General features: G+C 43.8%; 1 protein-coding gene across 1 annotated transcript in view; it reads left to right on the forward strand.

The window, feature by feature from the left end:
* Window positions 1–21349, forward strand: part of COX10 (cytochrome c oxidase assembly factor heme A:farnesyltransferase COX10) — a 107550-nt gene extending 86201 nt beyond the window's left edge. Inside the window, exons 6-7 of the mRNA XM_067308377.1 lie at window positions 5952–6184; window positions 18192–21349. Of these exons, the coding sequence (XP_067164478.1) occupies window positions 5952–6184; window positions 18192–18634 (676 nt within the window). The 3' untranslated portion in view covers window positions 18635–21349. The remainder of the gene's footprint in view (window positions 1–5951; window positions 6185–18191) is intronic.
* Window positions 21350–21607: the final 258 nt, after the last annotated feature.

Consider the following 21607-nt stretch of genomic DNA (forward strand, 5'->3'; position numbering starts at 1 on the left):
TTGTGACAGTTTGTTTTGACAGTAGGTGCAGATGAAGTTCTTGTCCAGAGTAGCAGTGTCAAGACTCATCTGAGCCATCAGTCTCACCTTTCTTGTCTCAGCATCCTTTACGTGTCCCCATAGAGCGTTAGGATGTCAATGGTAATTTAGCACTGTTTCTGTGGGCAGCAGCTGCAAACACATGATAGATCTGAGGGAAAGACGTGTGGTGGTGTTGATGAACCTGTATCTCGACAGAAAACTTGTCTGATAGACCCAAAAACTATTGTTGTCTCACCAAAGATATAAGTAACGTTGCGGTTTAATTAAAGGATATAGTCTGCACAGAGTATTTGCCATCGTTGCAATCCCATGTGAAGGAAAGGGAGGATGGGTATCTTGGCTTCTTCTGGAGGTGGAAACGACTCTTAGCATGTCCCTTCTCACCTTCCTTTCCCCCCATTTTGTGTTTTCTTTTTTTTGTGTGTAAAACACAAAAATATGGGTAAAGAAAGTCGGGGAGCCAAGCTATTGGATATTTTTTCTTTCTTCCCAAGCCCCCAAAACTTTAAAGACCATTTCTTCTAGGGCATGATTGAAAGCATTGTGTTGAGTCCTGCCAGAGCAGACGGGACCTAAGTGTCTCTGTGTGGTGCCGCGCGATGGTTCGAGGTGCCGTTCCCTGCTGCTGTGCTGCTGTCCGACCTTGCGTGCAGTATCTGCCCTCCGCGTTTTTTCCTTCTCTGCCTCTGTCCTGCCTAGTTTAGATCATCCTCCACGGTTTGGCAAAGTCACCAGAGCCACCTGGCCTGGTGGCTCCAGGGGCAGTTGTCAGTAAGGTCTAATACAAAATACCAACCGCGATTTTTGACATTTAAACCCATTAAGGTATTCTGTGTATGGTTGCAGCAAAACAAAAGGGCTTTTTTTTTTTCCCTTTAGTTTGCCTTTTAGAAGTGGGTGATGTTTCTATAAAAGGTTTCTGACACACAGGGAGAAGAGAGAATTTGTTTTATTACCTTTTGTAGCAAGCTTTGAATCTAATTTTTAAATATAAAGCACTTACGTTTCACCTGAAAAATATGCAGACAGTCTTAAATGGACACTTACATTCAAGCTTACACTTTTATGTAAATATGTTTGGCGTGCCCAAGTTCCCATTAAGGCAAGGTCACAAATTATTTTTCTTATATATTTACATAACATCTGAACATTAATTGCATATAACTGCTGATTGCATGAATGCACCTATTCACAATTCATGGAGGCTTTGTGTCTGCATTTATGTTTGTGTCAATATAGTCACAGAGTTAGGTCGAAGCATTAGAGGCTGATAGTGGAATTTTCCATATTTCTAAATATTGATAGGTTTTGAGGAGGGAGTTCATCTAGTTTCTTGATTATTTTTTCTGAACACAGTTTTCTTTCAACTCTTCTCTTTTTTCCTCCTTTTTTAATACTGATTTCTATACTGTAATGCTAACCATACTTCAGCAGCCATCTTCACAAAATGTTTTGCCAAAGATAGTGTAGGAAAGCCTGTGTATTGGTGAGACTATTAATCTTTAAAGACATTAAGCTTCCTAATGCTGCTGTAAAATAGGTAAGATACTACATTAATTTTATAGATGGGCAAATGGTTTCATTTGTTTTCCCTCTCTCAGTTTTTCGAAGTAATGCTGTGAGTCAATAAGTACTATTACCCATGACTCCGGAGCCTCTTAAATAAATATCCTTCATGCAAATGTTTGCAAGATCATTATATAGGTATAGCCAGCCCATCTGTAAGGAGCGCCTGGATTCAAAGATGTACGCTATTGCACATGAATTAAAACAGACTGCTGCGTTGTCCAAAGCCACCATCAGTGATACGGTGGGTGAGGGTCCGTGTGGATGCCAATGGTTGTGCAAGCAACCTGAATTTCACTCGCGTGGGATTCCTCCTGCTCGCACCCCATTCTTGCCCCACTGGCACCGGGCCACCCTTGGGCAATTCTTCCCAGCCTGATTGACAGCATCTGGAAACCCTCTGTGTCAGCTTTGAGTTGATTGAATAGAAACATTGGCCTCTGTTCCTCCTCTTCCTCCTCCTCCTCCTCCTCCTCCTCCTCCTTTTCTTGGACACTTTTGGTGAAGTGTGACTGGGAAGGGTCCATCTTGGGTGAACTCTATGGGAGAAAAATGTCAACAAATTTTCTTTGGATGAGGAAAGGGTTGGGTTTTTTTCTTCTGTTCAAACTAAAGTTCTCTCATAAGCTTTTAGTCGAATTTGAGTGTCCTGTAGGAATATTATTGGGCATATGTCGGTATATACATTCTCAATAAAGGACAGAAGGGGCAAGAGGCAGAACTACCCGTTTTGGTTTTCCTATGGGAAGTGTACTGTGTGGTGACATACTGTGTATTTTTGAGCTGAAATTTGAAGAGAACTCATTTGGCACTTGCAGTATTTTTTTTCAGAGTCTGATTTTAATCAGCCAAATAACTAAAACCAACTCCTCCCACAAATCCATCATAAAACCCAGTTTCTTACTCAATGTTTTCTTTCCAAGCTAGCTCCTTGGCCAATTTTCCAATGAAAGATTGCCTTTTTTTCCCCGTGGGAGCAATTCCCTTACCGTAAGTGAACGCCCAAGTGAGCTGAGGCTTATGTACCAGCTCCTGTCATCAGCCAGCCCATATTGTGTGGGATGGTCTAAGGATGAAGGAGATCAGTAGACACCGCACAGCCATTTTTGACCACCACTTGTGAATTCCCAAACACTGAGTTATCCGATGCTCATGGTCCCCTGATGCACGTTGGACTGCATCATGGCATGAGGCTGTAGGGGGTACTGGGATGACATGGTGATGGGGCAAATCCTGCTTCAGTGCAGCATCACAGCCTTTCTCCTGATCCTGCATGAGATCCTGGATTTTCTGTGCTGCCTGTGTGAGATAAAGGCACCCTGACAAGGGGGCATGCGTTAAATCAGTGAACCTCACACAGCGTGTGTGAGTTTGGACAGATCTACTGTAAGAATGGAGATGTGGTGAGTCTTAGCAAACCTTCGCATAATGGTCCCTAGCAGACCATAAACTAGTAGAAATCAGAATACCCCTTAAAATGCTGTGATTTAAGCTCAAGGTTAGTCTTATCTTTAGTGACTCTTGGGATTTTAAGAAGCAGAAAAAACTACACCAGTGATTGAAATCTCTCTCCTTTTTCCTCAAATATTCTCTCTTTCCCAGTGGAGAGTTGCTTATGCTTCTCTTAGACCTTGTAAAGATGACATATTAGTGTGAGAGTGAGTAGAATTCTCCTCATGGATCCGCAAGAAAGCAAGCTCCCAATTTTGGTTTGCAGTGTCTTTGTATCTCTGGAGCATTTTATGGGGTAGAAATAACAAATCTGAACCATTAGATCACAGTTTGAGTTTTTGATCTCAGCTGGAGTTTCTGGTGTAGGCACTTATAAGTCAAACAATTACTCTTCTAGGAGAATTTTACATTTCCTTGATTTATAAGGAAATGCTAGTTAATTGGAAAGAAGTAGAAAATGCAATACTTTCTAGATGTATAAAAGTAATATGGTTCAACTGCTTTTGAAGAACAGCCATCATGAATGATTTGATGCCCTCCTCTGAGGTTGTTAGGACTATTACAGCCAATAATCAAACCCCCTTCAGCAACTTCCTTCTGAGAAAGGCAAAAACAAAGACACTGAGAGATAAAAATGTGCTTTCATCCACCAGAAACAGAATGTATCTTTGGAGGTTGCAGTCATGGAACCTAACCCTTTACTTTTGATAAAGCCACGTTATTTAAAGATTTTTTTCAGATCTGTCGGTGGGATCCCAAGGTGTCACACTGTTGGTGAGTCTTCACACTTGATTAGTGAGAAAAGTGCTCATTGCATTAGGTCAAACCGTGTCCTCATTTATGTCCCTGAGCCCCGCAGGAGCAAATGTGGGTAGCACAGTCCCATAGGGTCCAGCTCATCTTTTGCCTCCTTGGGAGGGTGTATATTGTGCAAATTTGGGGTTTACACCCTGTGATGGTGTTTTATTCAGGAATCAATCAAGCTGGATCTGTTTAACCAAACCCAGGTAGGCTTTCACTGTGGAGGGGCAACGTCTTGCGTGCAGCATTAGTAGTCGGTGTTGAGACAGTTTACTGTACAGATTGTGTTTTGCTGCCTTCCTATAAAAGAGCACAGCGAACTGTAACACCGAAGGGCACCGTGCCGTATGCTTCCTTTCCCCGTTTGGCTCAGGAAAGCAGTCTCCGATTTTATACATCTCATTGGCGATGGATGGCAACACGGTACCCCGGCTATATTTGTAATGTATTAGTAACACCGAGACTGCTCGCTGTTAACGCTGAAGCAAAGCGGAAATATGCTCCGTGAATGCTCTGTCACCGAAAATCCATGAATGGATTTGAAAAGCTGGATAAAATGTTGTGATTTGTTGACGCAGCCAATCCAGTTTAAATTGAAGATAGGTCTTTAGTGTGAGATTTGCTCATTTTAGCTCTTCAGATTATTTAGGAAGTCTACCCAGCCTAGGTCTGACAAAGGTTGTAAAAATCAAAATTCGAACTCTAGGATTCTTTACTGATAAAGCTGCTGTAAAATCCATCCCCACCAGCTGGTGCGACTTTTCCTTATGAGGGTCGGAGCTGTGCTGGCAACAGGTATTTTAGGGTTAAAGATTTGGCCATGATCGTCGAATACAAAGGCTGCACAGTTTTAAATTAGACAAGATGTGTAAAGTTGAGGTTCATGCAGAGAAATTTGTTGCAAGCACATGGATTTTACACTCTTGTATGGATGACTAAAAGTGTGTATTTAGCTGTAGGGGTTATTAAAAGTAATTGAATTAATGGAATTTTCCTCCCCCTCCATAGGTCTCCTACACCATATTATTTCTCTCAGTTTCATTTCATACTCTTTTCGAGTTGTACCAATTGCTCTTGAATAAGCTTGTGTAAAGATACCTCCGCCAGCAGCAAACATGTTTACGGGATGCGAGGGAGCACAAATAAACAGTCCTTAGAGTTGCATCATGGTTGTGACTGTGAAGTCTGGTTTTGCTAGCGAAACAAAAAAGTCCTTGTTCATTGTGTTTGGATGGTTATTGTGCAGCTTATTAGCAAAAGTTTACAAATCCGCTTCAGCTGCTTTCTTACACATAGTTTAGCAGGAACTTCCGACCTTCCCCGAGCTTAGGTCATGTGCGGTAGAAATCAGCAGAAATCATTTGCATCCGTATTTGTTTGCTGCTTGCAGCCAAACCTGAAATATCTCCAGCTTATTGCAATTATGCTCAGAAGGTAATAAGTTTTAGTTTTGGTTTTGTCACCAGAATTGCTTTGCTGTGCTACCCCTGCTTAGCACAGTGCGCAAGGTAAATGGGAGTGTAAAAAAATCCAGCCATTTCTCAGTAAATTCAAAAAAATACTCCTGTTGAGGTAATTTCAAAATGCTTGAACGTACACTTCTCTTAAGTGCTTCCTAATTTTGTGTCTAATCCTGCTGTATTTCAGTCAAAGGATTCGTTGGAAAATTGCAATCAGTTAAAAATCTGGCAAGCTACAACCGTTCTCGTTCACTCTAAGCCCTGAGCGCTTTTTCCAGTGTTCAGAATTCACTGAGATTAAAATCAAAGTAAAAGAAAATAGTCTGCTGGAAACACCAACTCTCAGTAAAGCTTATTTACCCAAAGAGTTTAAATTAATTTGGGTAACCCAGCGATGGCGAGAATAAGAATCACTTATTTCAAATCTGTGACAAGATTGCCTTTAACTTAAAAAAAAAAAAAAAGCTTTTCGTTAGGATGGAAGTCACATACGAACATTTGGGCTGGATGAGGACTTTTTGGTTAAAAAAAAAATATATAGCAAAAATCCGATCTTTACTGGCGGGAGGAAGAGCAAGGAGAGGGGCTACGGCAGCTCCCTACCGCGTATGTCCCCGGCTCTTTCCGCAGCCCCCTGCTCGCCGTGTGCTTCGCCGCTGCCTGCGGAGTCCCGGGAATCGCCCTGCTGATGCTGGGAGTGAACCCACTCACCGGGGCCCTGGGCGCCTTCAACATTTTCCTCTACACGTGCTGCTACACGCCGATGAAGCGGATGAGCATCGCCAACACGTGGGTGGGAGCCGTCGTCGGTGCCATCCCCCCCGTCATGGGGTGGACTGCCGCCACGGGTAGTCTCGATGCTGGTGAGTAAAAATCCGGGATTTACGTCTTGGGGGAGGGCGCTTGTCTGCAGTGCCTGAAAACACCTTCTTAAAAGGCAGTAATATGTTTTCTCTCAAGCCTAATTCTTTATGACCCAGTATTGCTTCAAAAACCAATGTATTCCACCTTTTGCAGCCCCAAACTCACTATTGCAGCACTGTGCCGGCAGGACCGAAGGAGCAAGCAGGACTCTATCGTTTTACCTTTGGGGGCATTTTAGGAACAAATACGTCAGCTGATAAAAGAATATGTTCCTACTGAATATGGGCTTAGGTCATCTTTAAAAAAAAAATCTGAAAGGAGAGCACTATCTTAGCAAGTGGGGTTCACGTGGAAGGAAACGGTAAGCAATTTAAGGATTAAAAACATATCAAAGTTAGATCTGACTTCGAGTCGGGAGCTCTCTGCAGACAAATGCCCAGATGTGTTTACTGCTGTCTTTCCACATGCCAGAAAATATCCTAAGATGAATTTATTGGTGTATTTCTTAACTGCACACTTTTAAACTCTAAGCTTCTAAATGCTCCTTTCCCCTCTCCTTGAAAAGCAGACGAAGATTTCTATTTTAGTAACTGTGAACTGTTTTTACATCCCTCATAAAACTCTGATCTCTTCAACAGCTAAATGCTGACACAATTAGAGCTTGTTTTTCCTGCCAGCTAGAAACTTAAGAATCAAAGTAACTCTGCGGAGTTATATTCCAGAGAAACTCATGAAGTTCAGTTAACAGGTCTGTTAAGAATTTTTTTTAGCGCACACTCATCCCGCAGTGTGGCACGTTTGAGACTTGAATAATGCTTCCAGCAACAAGCCTTTTAGACAGAAGTTATCAGAATCTGTGCAAAATCCGTAGCACACCATTCTGCATTTATGCTCCACACCTCCTGTAAAAGTCAGACTGAATTGGCTGTGTACAAATGTTCTGATATAGATCTAATCCAGAGCTAGGATGAAGGGGTTTTTTTTTGTTGTTGTTGGGTTTTTTGGTGTGCATTTCTCCTATACAAACTGTGTTTTTTATGTCTTTGGAAGTTTTTTTTATATTTAGACATATATGGTGTGTATGTATATGTATAGTGTCTCATGCTAAGGAGTGCACGTCAGACCTCATTGGAAGCTCTCTGATTCTAAAGAGAATGAATTTAAAAGCACAAAATAAGTGTATATTTGTAAGAATGGTATCATTCTGGCTGCTGTTGCTTAGACCCTGGATCCTATGGTGTTCAGGAATTTCTGTGTTGGCTTCAGCACCTTGTTGCCCAGTCGATGCTGAAAGATGACTCTCACATGCCCTTGCTTTGCCTTGCTTCAATGCGAAGTCCAGCCTAGAGGAGCTGGAGCGAAGAGCTCCGATTCACCGCAAGGAATTGCTGTAGTAGCTGCCACGGTTCAAGTTTCCGTGGTCTCTCCCCTGCTTGTGAAACGGCACCTAAACTGCTGCAGCAAACCCCAGCAGTAAAGTAATAAGCTGTTCCTATATAATTTGCAGCTGAGTTTGCACATGTTCCTTTCCACCAGCTCTGCCGTCAAGGGGATAATCCCAGGCAATGATGCGGGTAGTGGAAGATGGCAGATTTTCCCAGAACACGATGGTCTGCGCTGGTGCTTGACCTGATGTTGTATTGTATGTTGTGGGTAGCTAAAGCTTTCTATGATCATCTCCCGATCTGTGTCAATGAAGCCAGGCGGCTTATTTAGTAGTGAAAGAAATGTTATTGAGGTGATATTAGTCTTTATACTGAAGCACACTTGGGGACAATCTTGCAAATGGTGACCTGAACCTAGGATTTCAGTGCATTGCAGTATTAAAAAAAAGAAAAAAAAGAGAACTTTAAAAAAGAAAGAGACAAACAGAAGAAAACAAGTGCATGGTCAACTGAGATTTTCAGTGTTAAGCATTCTGCTACTATGAAGAAAGAGTTCAGCACCTTGCAGGATTAGACCCCTTCTGAGTATGAGTGTGCATATGTACATGCACAACAGTGTAGACCTGCACCCCTTCTCTTACCTGCCTGCCTACGGTTGTTGAGTTCATTAATAATGTGTAATGAGCTTGGAGACTTAACCTTGTTTTTAGGTAGAGGTGTGAAACTACATTTGCACCTCGTTTAAAAAAAGACTGATTATTCCACCCATTAGCAAAGAGGAGTGTGAGGGAAGGTAGTCAGAAAACTAATGTTCTCATTAGGTTCCCAAAGAAGGTTCTCACAGCTTAACTGGTGGGTTTTGAGTTTACGTTTTATTGTGGACTTTGTCTCCTTGTAATCTTACAGCGGTCGCATTGTTGTACATGTTGCTGGTTTTAGGGAAAATAATCTTTAAGTGCAGATCTTTAATTACCGTTGCAGGGTTACACCAGGTGTTATACCTTAGTGTATGCCCTAGCGTAGCCATTTCTGCAGTCTGCTGTATATCAGAGGTTCGATAGCATCACGTGGCATGATTCATAAACAGCGTTGTGAGACGCTGTTCGTCATTTGATATAATCGAAGCTGATTCCGAGTTTTCTATTCTGGGGATAATAGCAAAGTGTCTCAGATCTGAGCCGCCTTGTTTTTGTTTGTTTTATTTATAACTTTCTTATTTCAGGGGTTAATATCTTGACAGCTTCTAGCACAAGATACAAATATTGCATGTTCCAGGTAAAAACCTGGGATTCTTCTATTTCTAGTGATGCTAATACTTGCCTCTATTTATTATATTATACATCTTTTGCAAGTTTTACAGTGGTCCCCAGTGATGGCTGCTTCCATTTCTGGCCCTAATAGCTCTTTATTTATACGCTCTTAAGCCTAATTGAACATCCTACCACCAACCCTGGATTTTGCGCCAATGTAATTTAGGGAAAACATCACATTTCAAAAGAGAAAGATAACGTTATCTCTGGGAAGATGTGGAATTCTTTGTTGTGGGTTTGGGGTTTTTTTTGTTTTTTTGTTTTTTAATGGCAGCTGTTTGAAACCGATGAAAGATTTGGAATGTTAACATTTCCTCGCTGGGGGAGCCACGTGCAGGTGAGATGGTCAAAGGTGCGTGATAAATGTAATTTATCACATGGATATCACTACCACATATCTGGGGTATTTATGCAGGGCTTAACTGCCAGGCTGTGATCTGCAGCAACACGTTTGCTTCCTTGAAAGCAGGTTTCATTGTTCCTTTGTAGTACTATTTATTTCCAAAGATATTTGTTTTTCTAGTAAAGCTAGATGCCCTCGAATCGCTCCTTCTGATTTTACGAAGGAAGGGCTAGCAGGAAACTAATGAAATTCGCTTAAAGCCCTAAGTGATAGTTTAAAGACAGAGGAGAAAGAGGAAAAGCTCGGCGGAGCGTCCTTTTTGTATGAGATTTTCCTTCTGCGCAGCAGCCACGTTCAACAGTCCTGCTGTCCGTGACACAGTGCTACCGAGCCTGTGCGGATCCTGTAGCACATATGTCTTTAGGAAGCCACCGAGCTATTTATTTTGGCATGCAAGAGCACATCCGTACCCACGCTTTAAATTACACTCGTGCTGCTGGCCTTCCCCTTTAGCCTAATGCTGCTGCTCCCTTGTTCGAAGCATTTGCTGTCCATTTTAACTCGTTATTTCTAGTTAGCGAACCAGCTGGAATCCATGGTAAATGCTTCCGAGTGCCGTCGCCCGTATCGCGCCGTGTGCATTTTGCGCTTCTTCCCTTGGCCTTCACGTGCTCGTGCACCGGAGGCTTGATCCCAGCCGGCACACCGTGTCGCAAAGTGGAGCAGTGGAGTGCCGTAGCGTTCATATGAACCACCCAGTCAGATAGAAGCGACGAGCAGGGGTCCTCAACGTAATGCCCTTATCAGTTAAGGGGATTTATTCTGAGTAGGTGGCGGTGGCAGAGCAGATAACAGCCTTGACGGTAGAGCAGATATTAGAGCCCCGCGGTGGCCCGGAGCCATGGGTCTTACTGCACCAAAGGACGTTTATCTCGAGAGACTATTTAGTTTATCTCAGATGCTCCACTTCTGGTCTCGCTTTCCTGAAAGACATCTTGGACTGATTTTCATTCATTTTCCGAAATTTAAATAATTCCTGGGGCTACGGAATTTATAGGCTGCATATCCATTGTAATCACGGGGAGGCTGATTTTTAAATTGCCTTCGCTTTGTAATTCAAATTGTGTTGTATGGCAGACATTAATTATGGCAGCCAACATCTATTTACAAACGGGGATTTAGAAATGGGCAGTTCTTATCAGCTAGTGACATTTGGCAGATGGATGGTTTTAGTAACAACAACAACAAAAAAAAGAACAGGGGAGAAGGGGGGGGGGGTCCATGGCCCAACCTGGCAATTGCTGGAGTCTCTTAGACCTTCCCTGATGTGGCATTTGTCTGCCAGGAGGAGGGAGAGCAAAGCAACAGCTTAATTGCATGCAAAACGAGCTCGTAAAAACTGTAAAAACTGAGGCGGAGGGACAATACGAGTAAGCGGCTGTTCCAAATTTAGGACAAAAGTCAGCGAACTTTTTTTTTTTCTTTTATTTATTCCTTTCTATCTTCACAGGAGACAAAAGACGTGGTGGTTGCACCCCTGGGGCATGCTGGGGGACCGATTTCGGCTGAAAGATGAATTCACATTGAACCACCGATGTGGCGGTTCTCCGTGCCGCGTGCGGCTGCTTGGAGCAGGCGGGGGAGACGGGACGGGGTTGCGCCGCAGCCCCGGTGCCCTGGCGGGAGCTGGCACCCACCCTTGGCTGAGCTGGGTGCTCCAAAAGTGGCTGAACGAGTGCCGTTAGTTAGGAGCCCGCGCGTGGCGGGACAGCTTTGCAGTCCCCGGCTGAATCTGGTGCTTTGACGAACTTTGGCAAATGCTTCCTAAAACGTATTTGCACCTATGAACAGTCTGGGAATTTCACCTTACCCAACAGGCTCACGTTTTTTATGGCGTATGGTGCTGAGGTGAGCTCAGATGAATTATGCAGGGCGTTATTTTTCCTCCAGCCTTGGCCATTTCTCGAAGAAGTGGCCGAGTGGGCGCAGGGAGCAGCTTTTTTCTCCTCTCTCTCCCGTGTGGGTAGGAACAAGCTGCGCCGTCTTGTACCTTTGCTTGACTTTTCCTCCTTGATCGTGTTTTGCAAGAAAAAGCCATGCTTGGATTTCTGCGGAAAGGTGCGAGGCTTTCAGCAGTAATAACCTGCTGCGCGTCATATAAAAAGTGTATATGCACCTGCATATCTATATGCACGGGCAGATGTTTTTCTTGCCGTGCTGAGAGCACCTGAGGAAGTCCAGTTGCCTCCTTTTCAAGGCAGCGGGCGAAGAACATCTCCCCATGGCGAAAAAGCCCACTGGCCGCTGTATTTCCTAGCGGTGGCGGGCACCATGGCTCCTTTCGTCCGCACACACATCCGCCGTCCCCTTCCCTTCATCTCCTCCAGCGCCGAAGTCTATGGCAGCCCTGTGCCGACCGCTCTTCCGCAAGCCTTTTGTGCCCTCCCTCAAAAGAAACAGCTATTGAAACCCGTGACCATGAAGCTCTTTAGGTTTTTTCCAGCATTTTCCTCCTTGCCCTTCGTTTACATAACCACCTAACCTTGAAGGCACCGCAATTATCGCCGGAGCGCCGAGCTGCGTGTGCCTACATTGACGGCCGGCCCTATTGTTTGCACTGGAGGGACCTTGTATAGAGCTTTAGAAAAGACACTTTTTTTCTTCGTCGTCTTCCTCTCAAGGCTGCTTTGCCGCTCACGTGTCATCCGGCACAATCGGCAGCGTCCGCTTTTGTCTCCTAGCGGGAGCAAAAGGGCCAGTTGTTGTCCTGCTCTGCTGCCGGCCTAGGCGATAGCCACGGTAGGAAAATATGATGGAATTCTCCCAGTTTTGTTAAGGCTTGTGAGGAGAAAATTCACCCAATGCCTTGATATTTGAGAATGTTCCCTAATCGCAGGTTAAGATGTAAATTTTGGAGAGCTGATCCCTTTTCAACTCCCAAAGGCAACTGTGAAAATTAAATAGCAGGCAGCGGTTTTTCCTTGGGAGAGGTTTTTATCTGGGCGGTATCCTGAACACATGTAATCCAAGGCCAATTGATTGACCCTAATAGTTATTTTCCATCACTGAAACTAGGTGAAGGAAAGATATTAATTATGGCCTGTTCCAGCTCTCCTTTCACAAAAAGAAAATGTTATCACCAGCCAAGTAAAGCAGTATTTGTATTTCAGGTCAGAACAGTTGTGTTTTGGACATGGGCCTCCAAAAGAAACCTTTGGGTGTTTAGCACTGAATCTGCGACAGGCACTAAGGCGATCCTATTATAGACTTAAAAATTTTTCTTTACACCCAGAACTGCTGCACATTGAGAAATCGCCAAAGCAAGCTGCTGTGTTAAACTGGTGAGCAAGCACAAAAGAAAAGGTAGAAAAGAAAAGCTTTGGGGCTGCATCGAGTACATTCCTTGCCAGTGCGACATCCTGCAGAAGTCACTCAGGACCACAGTGAAGAATGTTTTGCATCGGCTCCGTTTGGTTTCCTGGAGAAACGGGGGAAAAAATGCCGAGCCTTGAGACATGGTCACTCACAAGCAGGTGGCTACAGCTGGACTAATTCAAGTCGCTGCGCTCTAATCTACCTTGTCTGGATTAAAGAGGAGTAATTTGTTCGACATCTTTTAACTGAGAAGAGCCAGTTGTGCGCTATCAAGCGGTGTGTGGTTGTTTCCTGACTGCGCTCCGTTAAAAGGCTAAGCTCCGGCTACCAAACCCTCTCGCGTCTGACGGGAGCCAAACTCATACCCGCTTCCTAGAGACACCAGGCTGGTGCTTTCCTCTAATAAGGCAGCAAACTACCAAGGTCTGGAAATAATTTTAAAATTCCTTCACATTATTCAAGGCAGAAGAATTACTAAAATTGTGCTTTAAGCAAAACAGCATTCTTAGGTTGCCAAGGCAGTAAACACCAGCTTTGGGAAATGCAATAAGATTTCAACATCTGTTTTGGAGCTGATATTTTAACCATTCTGTGTTTATTTTAATGCCTGGTTGGCCACTTCCCAGTCAGACAGATGCGAGACCAAAGAAAAGACAGAAGGAGCGAGTCTATTCTTGATTTAATGCTACAGATCAGCTTCTCCCCTCCCTTTTTTTTAATTTATATTGATTAAATAAATAGGTGTTTGCCCTAACTAGAGCTCACAAGTGACACCAAGGCCTTGCATATCACTGCGTAAACCGAAGGCACTGTGCCTAGTCCAAAGAGCAATGAGAAGGAGAGGGGGAGAGAATACGCTCTTCGTCTCCTTGGCATGTTTACAGGAACGCGATGTCGATATGCGAACCGAGCCTCTGCAGATAACCTTGGACATGTTTGCCCAGACTTGTGCAGACGGGCCCAAATCCGTCTGCCCGTGCAGGCTGATGGGCCTCGAGCTGGTCCAGGAGCTGCGCAGTCTCACTGATGGTGCCATTCTCCAGCCTGTGCATCAGCTCCTTCGAGTCATTTGGTGCCCCGGGAATAACTTATCTTTGGAAATTTTCCTCTGGGTGTCGATGGGGTAGTGCTGAACTCCTCGGCGGTGTTAAAGCGGGCAACTGCAATAATTGAGTGGTGGGTGACCGCTCTGTGCGCCAGCCATGCAAAAAATAAAGTGCTCTGATGGTGAAAGGCGTTGCCGGCGTGTGAGAAGCGTATTTCAAATGACTGCTTAGCCCAGCGTCATCCTCAGCAGGGGACAGTCGAGCAGGATCCCAGTGTTTCTTCGTAGCGGCTGATGAAGTGGGATTGCCGTCCTCAGATTGTTTCATGTGAATGAAACAGTTTGTTCACCACGATGCCCCAGGCAGGATTTCTGTTGGACTGCTAGCTTAGTGGCTGAGTATTCCCACCGTTTCTTGGATGGCCTATGCATCCGATACCGGACAGGAGTTGTTCGGGGAGCTTGCAGCAGGGAATGGAGCTTTTCAGCTCTGGGTCGCCGAGCCATCTCCCAGGATGGAGAGGACAAGAAGTGGTGGCCGTCTGACTGCTCAGCCCTTGGTGTGTTGGTCAGTGGCCAGCGTCCATGTCATGAAAACCGTCTTCCTGTACCCTGCTCTTAGATGTTTTTCTTGGTGGGGAGGCCAAGGATTGAACGGGCGCAGGCACCGGTGTTGCTCACTAGCCTGAGATTTGGGCCGACCAGCAGACAAGGTTATCAAAGCGCGTTGCCAGGACAGTTTGAGGGCAGCTTGACCCAATGTATCTGGACTGCTCTTTTTTATGATGAACCATTTTGCCGTCTAGAGATGGTCCTCTGACTCATGAATGGCTTTAAAAGGAATAAACCATGAATTTTTAATCAAAGTTTAGAGAGACTGCATGGCCTTCCTGACACCCTGAAGGACACAACTTTGCAGGCGGTGCCTGTTATTCCGACAAGGAGCCTGCCAGCTCTTTCAGGTTGCAAGCCCAGCATCACCAGTGGCTTTTGGAAGTCTCATCTCACAATTATTGCCAAGTTTTAACCAATTTTTTTGAAATTTGTTGTCTTGTTAAGCAGTTTCTGAATGATGGTGGAATTTAGTGTCTCGCTTGTTTTAGGAAAAGTGAAATTTGTAGAACTTGAGTATTTTACTAGATAAAAATCTATTTAAAGAAAGATATAATCAAGATTTTCTGCCTTTTTCATCTCCAGTTGACATTTTGGCTTCATCCGAGTTATTAAAATTAAAAAAAAAAAATTCTAAGCTTGTTCTCGCTTATGACAAAAGATATATTATTACTATTTAAATATTTTTAAAAGAATCTAAGAAAAATAGTAGTAGCTTAACCTTAAAATTCATGATGAATAGTAAAATCTATCATTTACCTTTAACTCTGTGGAAGCTATAGGTTCTCTGCTATCCTGTAACTTCTGAGATGATTTAACCAGTACAGAGTGAAGAAGAAACAATAGGAACTAAATATAAAATGTTTTTATACCTGTTTTGCCCACAGAGATGAAAGAATAATGGAGAACTGGGTTGGAGGATGTGCCAGCTCTGCGTGTTACGGTGGCGAATTACCTGCTCTGGTCTTAATTAGGAACCCTGCAGAGAAAAAGGAGATTTGTGTTGATTAAATTTCATTCCCAAACTGTTGGGAACCACGCAGGAGAAACGGAGTAGGCTCTGCAGTATTTTGAACCACATAATTCTCCGGAGATGGTGTCTCTATAATATGGCTTAAAGACACTGCTGACCTGATTATGAGATAGTTAACATTCATCAAGGAATTAATGAGTATTGCGATGTCTGCTCTTGGGCTTGACAGGAGTCCTAGTTTGGGCTCTTTTGATACTGAATTGTACTGTAGCACGTGCTGTGCTTTGCAAGCCGTCAGGCTTATGCGGTGCTTAAAACTCTACGGCGACCTGACAATCTCGGCCGGTGCAAAGGAAATTACAGGATGTCCCAGGCACGTGGGAAGCTCTCCAAAAGATTGGGTCAGTTACAGTCCTCATAATGGTCTATTTAATTGTTTTACTGTTCAGCTTCTCTGTAAAATATCAGTTATCTCAATGGTTGCAATGTAATCAAAGTAATTAAATTCCAAAGGCTGGCATGTGAAAACCAGTGCTGTGTAAATGGGAAACCAGCCTCGAGTAGTTTAGCTGGTCTGGTTGTGTTTAAAAGTTTCGCCAGATGACTCCTCTTTTATTTTTTTCCAATGGTATTATAGTTAGAGAACTGTTACAGGGTTTTGTGTGTTTGAGGTTTCGGGTGTGTTTTGAGCTTGGCGGCGCCCAGCGTTTGAACAACCGAGCAAGCGAAGCCTGCGTTACGGACAGAGCATGCAGGCATGTAGCCCGCGGCTCGCCGAGAGGAGGCAGGCGCGTAGCTGGGGGAAGCAGGCACCGACTGAGTGCGTGCATGCCGGCCCTGGCTCCGGCCACTTATGTTTCCTCTTCTGATGGAGAGTTGCAATGTGCCTTTCCTCAAGTTAGGAAAAATGACAAGGTAATGTCTGTAAAGCACATCAGATGTGAAGCCTGAAAAATATTCCTATCGTAGCTTTATCGAATTCAGTATCTTGCCTCTGGTAATATGTTTTATAAGAATAGGGAAGCGCTAAAGGATGACATATTGCAAGAGCATTTTCCCCGTCATTTGTTCTGATGGAGAGAGTACTGATCCTTGATAAAATTTTATCTCAGTTTTTTTCCCCTGGGTTTCAGCAGAGCTTAATCAAGTCCTGTTTTGTTAGGGTCAAATTTACTTTTGTTGGCCCTGGCCGTGATTTTGTGAAACGAATGGTGATTTTGGGATGCTCCATTTTGAACCATCTTAAAAGCTTCAGATTTAGAGAGGGTGCTAAGCATCCGTCCCCTGAAAGTCAGACTTTAAGATGGTTCAGACTGCAGGATTTGCAAACATCTTGGGCCATACGAAAATCACCCGTAATTCTGTAGCAGGCAACGTTGTTCTGAAAGTTGCATCCCCTCTACATGAGCGTCTCTCTGTCTCCGTGCTTAATGTAATCAACTTCCAGAGGCATGTACTCACCTAATGGAAATATTTGTTACCCATTTTGAAAAGTGATGAGACAGGGTTTTATGCTGCTAATGTATCTTATAGGCAACTGGAAACTGCGTTTTTATTCAAGTTGGATGGGCCATTCCTTCACTGGTTGATAAGGGAGGGCAAAAAAGGTCTTTTGCAGACATAGATTATTATTATTTGCATCGCCACAACATTGCATGGTGTGCTGTTTAAGACAAAATCGAGACATGCCCAGCCCTAAGGAACATACAGTCGAAACGGATGGAGATGATGTTAACCACAAAGAAGCTCAAAGGAGAGAGTGACTTAGTTTTTACTGCTGTTACAGTCCTGGCAGTCACCAGGCAAGAAGTGAGAGTCTCAGGAAGAACTGAAGGGTATTAACCTGTGTGGAGACACACGTTACCATTTCTATTTCTATCAGATAATTAAGAAAATGATAGATTTTCAGCTCCGTAAGTGAGAAGCAGTTTCCAGAAAGAATGAACTCATGGAGGCAGGAAGATGCAAAGAAAGTGTTAAGGCTGGAGTGGAATGTTTGGGAGCTAGAGAAACAAAAGGAAAATTCAGGAATGCTCATAATGTGGAACAGCCTTGGGGGATTTCTGTGTCTTCAGACAAAATTAGTGAACACAGTTTAGTCTGAGGGCCTTCCTGAAGCTCGCTGAAATCAACATAACCTCCCTCTGCCTTGATGAACCTTGTACCTTGTCCTGAGGATAGCTGGAAAATTGTGAAAAATGTGGTGCATTGATAGCTCCTTTTTACATTTAAAAGTAGCTCATTGGTGTGAATGGAGTTATTTGCTCAAATTTTTTTGAAGTGGCTGGAATTGCTTTGAAGAAATGAGGAGTTCTCTATCTTCTGTCACCTCATTAGCCACTTCTGCCAGTCCTGCTGCCTCCTTCACGTCCGCGATCGAAGACCTCCAGTGCTGTGAGGACTTTCCTCTCTTCACACAATGAACAGTTATCTTACCATGCTCCAGACTATCAGGGTACCGTTCTTATCCTCCTTTTCTGCTTGTATTTCATTGAGCAGGACCCCATATTTCTGGTTATTAACATTTATGTGACACACCGCTCTGTCCCTTGGCTTTTCCCTTCTCAGGACGCACCAACTTGGACACCTGAGCGTGGAATCTAGAGAGTCCTGGGAAAACAGTGTCTTGCCCAGTTTCTGCTTTGATTCCATTGACCCTCTCTCAGGTAGAGACTGAATTAGTGCAGAGATCATTAGCAATGGCTCAGTCAGTAAGGTCATATATTAGGGAGAAGTAGCACAATGAAATGCTTTTCAAATTGAACAAGTCCTCCAAAAAACAGAAGAAGAACCATGCATAACCCTATGTGAGTTAAAGGCACCATCCCTTAACTCCTGCACAGGTTCTTAGCTCTGTTTTTGCAGGTGAAACCCACATCTGCTGAAGACTGTATGCAGCGTTCCTTTACCGTGGCCCAGCTGGGCGCCCTAATGCATGTTTCCTTCTCTCTCTTCCACTGCAGGTGCAGTACTGTTAGGAGGAATCCTCTATTCCTGGCAATTCCCTCATTTCAATGCCCTGAGCTGGGGACTGCGGGAAGATTACTCCCGAGGAGGATACTGCATGATGTCCGTGACCCATCCGGGGTTGTGCAGGCGGGTGGCTCTGCGGCACTGCTTGGCCTTAATTGGACTCTCAACAGTGGCTCCTGTGCTCGACATCACCACATGGACTTTCCCTATCATTTCACTCCCTATTAACCTGTACATCTCCTACCTCGGCTTTCGGTTCTACAGGGATGCGGACCGCAGCAGTTCTAGGAAGCTTTTCTTCTGCAGTCTGTGGCATTTGCCGTTGCTGCTGCTTGTCATGTTCACGTGCAAGAAACCTTTCCTGGAGAAGGAAGAGAAAGGCAATCTCCTCAGTGGAAATCATGGCAGGGCTGTGGAAATTAGATTGCCTTAAATGTCAATTACTTGTCATCAACGTGACACATCAGGTAGTGTATTTCAGTAATTACTGAATTACTGGGGAGGGGGAAGCCTGTGGTGATCTGTTTGAAGAAGAATCGTTTGTGCCTAGTGACCACTTCATGTGATAATTTTCTGTGTTCTTCTTAAAGGGAAGGGATGTGAGAGCTTAAAGTGTTCATGGGCCACAGGCCCACTCATCACAGATAAAATTCTAGCCTCCGTCAGAAGCACATCACTTTCTGATGGCCTTCCAAAGTCTTTGTGGGTCTTGATCTCACGTTTCGTGGGTAGGATTTCGGTTAGCAAATCACATACGCACACTTACCAAATGCCTTCACTGGCAGCCTTGGCAAAGAAATCAGGAAGCGACAAATGAATGGTTTATCACCCCCCGACAAATGAGCATCCTTTCCAAATTAAGCTTTGAGGCCCATGGTGGAGTGGGTGAACTTGTCTCAGTCCATGCTGTCCCTGCTCTGTTGTTACACAGAGGCCTTCAGTTTCTGAGACTGCAAATTGGTTACGTTTCCCAAGGTTCCCATTCACTTCAGTAGATTTTTGGGTTTCATATAGCCTTCACAATGCTAAAGAAATAAAGAAAACTGTCTTACAGCACACTACACATCAGCATTTAAACAGCCTGCAGATAAACAGATCCTCCATCGCATATACTTTGGAAGACCCCCTTAGCCATTTTACTGTACATCCATCACAGTGAATTTCTGTTTTTACGTTATTAGGGTCTGAACCTTGTGTGCCAGATCTTCAGCTGGTGAAAACTGGCATTATTGTTTATTCCAGTGAAGCTTTGAAAAGGTATACCAGGCAAGAATTGGAGGAGCCCAATAGTTTTAAGGCTTTTGTGTGCTAATGTGTCCTGTGCCAGTCCATTCACTCTAAATGCCCATCTACTGAGGAGTTAACTCCTGTACTGGATGAGCTCTGGGCTTGCATCAAGAATTTGAACTGTATTTAATATCACATCATCGTGGTTCGGAGGCCTTGTCTGGGATATGTTATCAGTAAGAAAACACATTTTACAGAAAAAAAGTTTTGGGGTGTTTTTATCTACTATTATAATGGTCAAATTGCTGATGCAGCCAGGGTCTTTCAAAAAAATTGTTGGGGATGGCCCTATTAAGAAAATGCATCATCTTTGTTAACTGATACAATGTAATACATTTCTAGCCACAGTCTAATGTATTTATTATGCTGTTGTGGGGCTGTGGCTAGCCCTGAACATACATGGGTTTGACTGTGACCAGCTGGGATACTTCCAAACACAACAGCATCTCATCTACTGTAGACGAGGGTTATGTTATAGTTTGTTGTGGTAGTTAATGCCTGTTATGACTTGACTCATTTTCATGCCAAGATTTCTTTCCCATGTGGAAAGGCCCTGGGCAGCACCGTTGTGCATCACATCCAAAGACGTCTGCTGATAGTAATACCTGAAATGGGAGACAGTTTCTCTAATCCGATCCCAAATAAAGCCCTTCAAGAAACTTCGCAAATCTGCCACCATGTGCTTATCATGCTGACGTAAAATGTTCACTGGGTGCTTTCATGATCCAGGCCCGGCTTCTGGTCTCGGTTACACTGGCGTAAATCAGGAGTGACACCGTTAACCTCTGCTCTGTTGGCTGAGGTGCTTCATAGGAACGGAGCCACCTGTTTTACATGGCTCTTAAATAACCAGTTGCAAGATTTCCTGACTCTCTCAAGTGATTGCAGATGACAGTATTGAGTTCCCTGGTACTGTTTATCTGACAGGCTCCATTGTACTCAAGTTACTGTGGGGAACACTTCATAGAAATATCTGGAAACCATACAACTGTGCAACTCCTTACTTTGTTTTGAAAATGCATTCAGGCTTTTCTGCAATAAAGTGCGTACTGTACAAAAAAAGAGAGGATTTCACAAGAGCTGTTTGTTTTAAACAATTTGGATAATTGTGAAGGTATTTGATGATAGCTTTGTGGTGTTTCAAGCAGCAACACTGTTCTCCTTGATCCCTGCAAGAGCAAGGACAGCTTGCAAAGTACTTGTTTGTTGTGCAAAAAGCACGCTGAAGATAAGTTGCTAGTGAGTGGAAAGAGTTTGTGCAAAGCAAAGGAATTTGGTGAGCCTTTAGCTGCGAGAGGAACCTGTAAAGAGCAGACGGCTCACAGGAACCGTAGGTTTGGCTCACGCGGACAGAAGGCAGAAAGTGGCGCTGAAGCAGTAGGCTTGTGGTTTTCTCCAAAGTCATTAGAGAACCAGGCATCAGGATGGTCTGCAAGTACAGGGCGCCGTCCTGACAAACACAGTTCTTATTAAAGGTCCCAAGGACATGCCTGTGGTTCACAATTTTGAAGAGCAGCCATCTTCATTGCTTGGGCCGAAATGTGTGATATTCACAGATTTTAAGGCCAGACATGAGCTTTATAATCATCACTGAGTGTCTGCAAAATGCCGGTTGCAGAATTGCATCGCCATCTCCCCACCCAGTCTGTCTGGCCTGTAGAGTGAGCGTGTTTTTAGAAGAAATGGATCTGGAATTTAAAGATAAGAAATACCTTTGTTTTTAAAAAAGCTTTTGCCAGCTAGCTAGGTGTTCTCTGCTGTGCCCCAAAATGGCCATGTATCAGATATGGATGAAGTGATCTATTGTAATTTAACTGTCTTAGAAATTGTTGCTGTTGTATGTACTTTTTAAATAAAAACACTGCCAAATTTAAATTTTGGTTACATATAGATAGATACAGTAGGTACTGTAAGATGCCCATTTCAATATTTTTGGTGTCGCTATGGAAATGAAAAAGTGCTAAACTGTCTGCCTTCATTCAAGGGTGCATCTGATCCCTCTTACCCTACATCTAGGATTAATGTAGGCCATTCCCATTACAGTGCTGCTCATATTATTGCCTAAATTCTGTAGGGAAAGAGGCAAAAGAGGCACATGAGTGACTTGCCTGTGATTACT

Source organism: Apteryx mantelli, chromosome 19 (genome assembly GCF_036417845.1).
Source record: "Apteryx mantelli isolate bAptMan1 chromosome 19, bAptMan1.hap1, whole genome shotgun sequence".
Taxonomy (NCBI): domain Eukaryota; kingdom Metazoa; phylum Chordata; class Aves; order Apterygiformes; family Apterygidae; genus Apteryx; species Apteryx mantelli.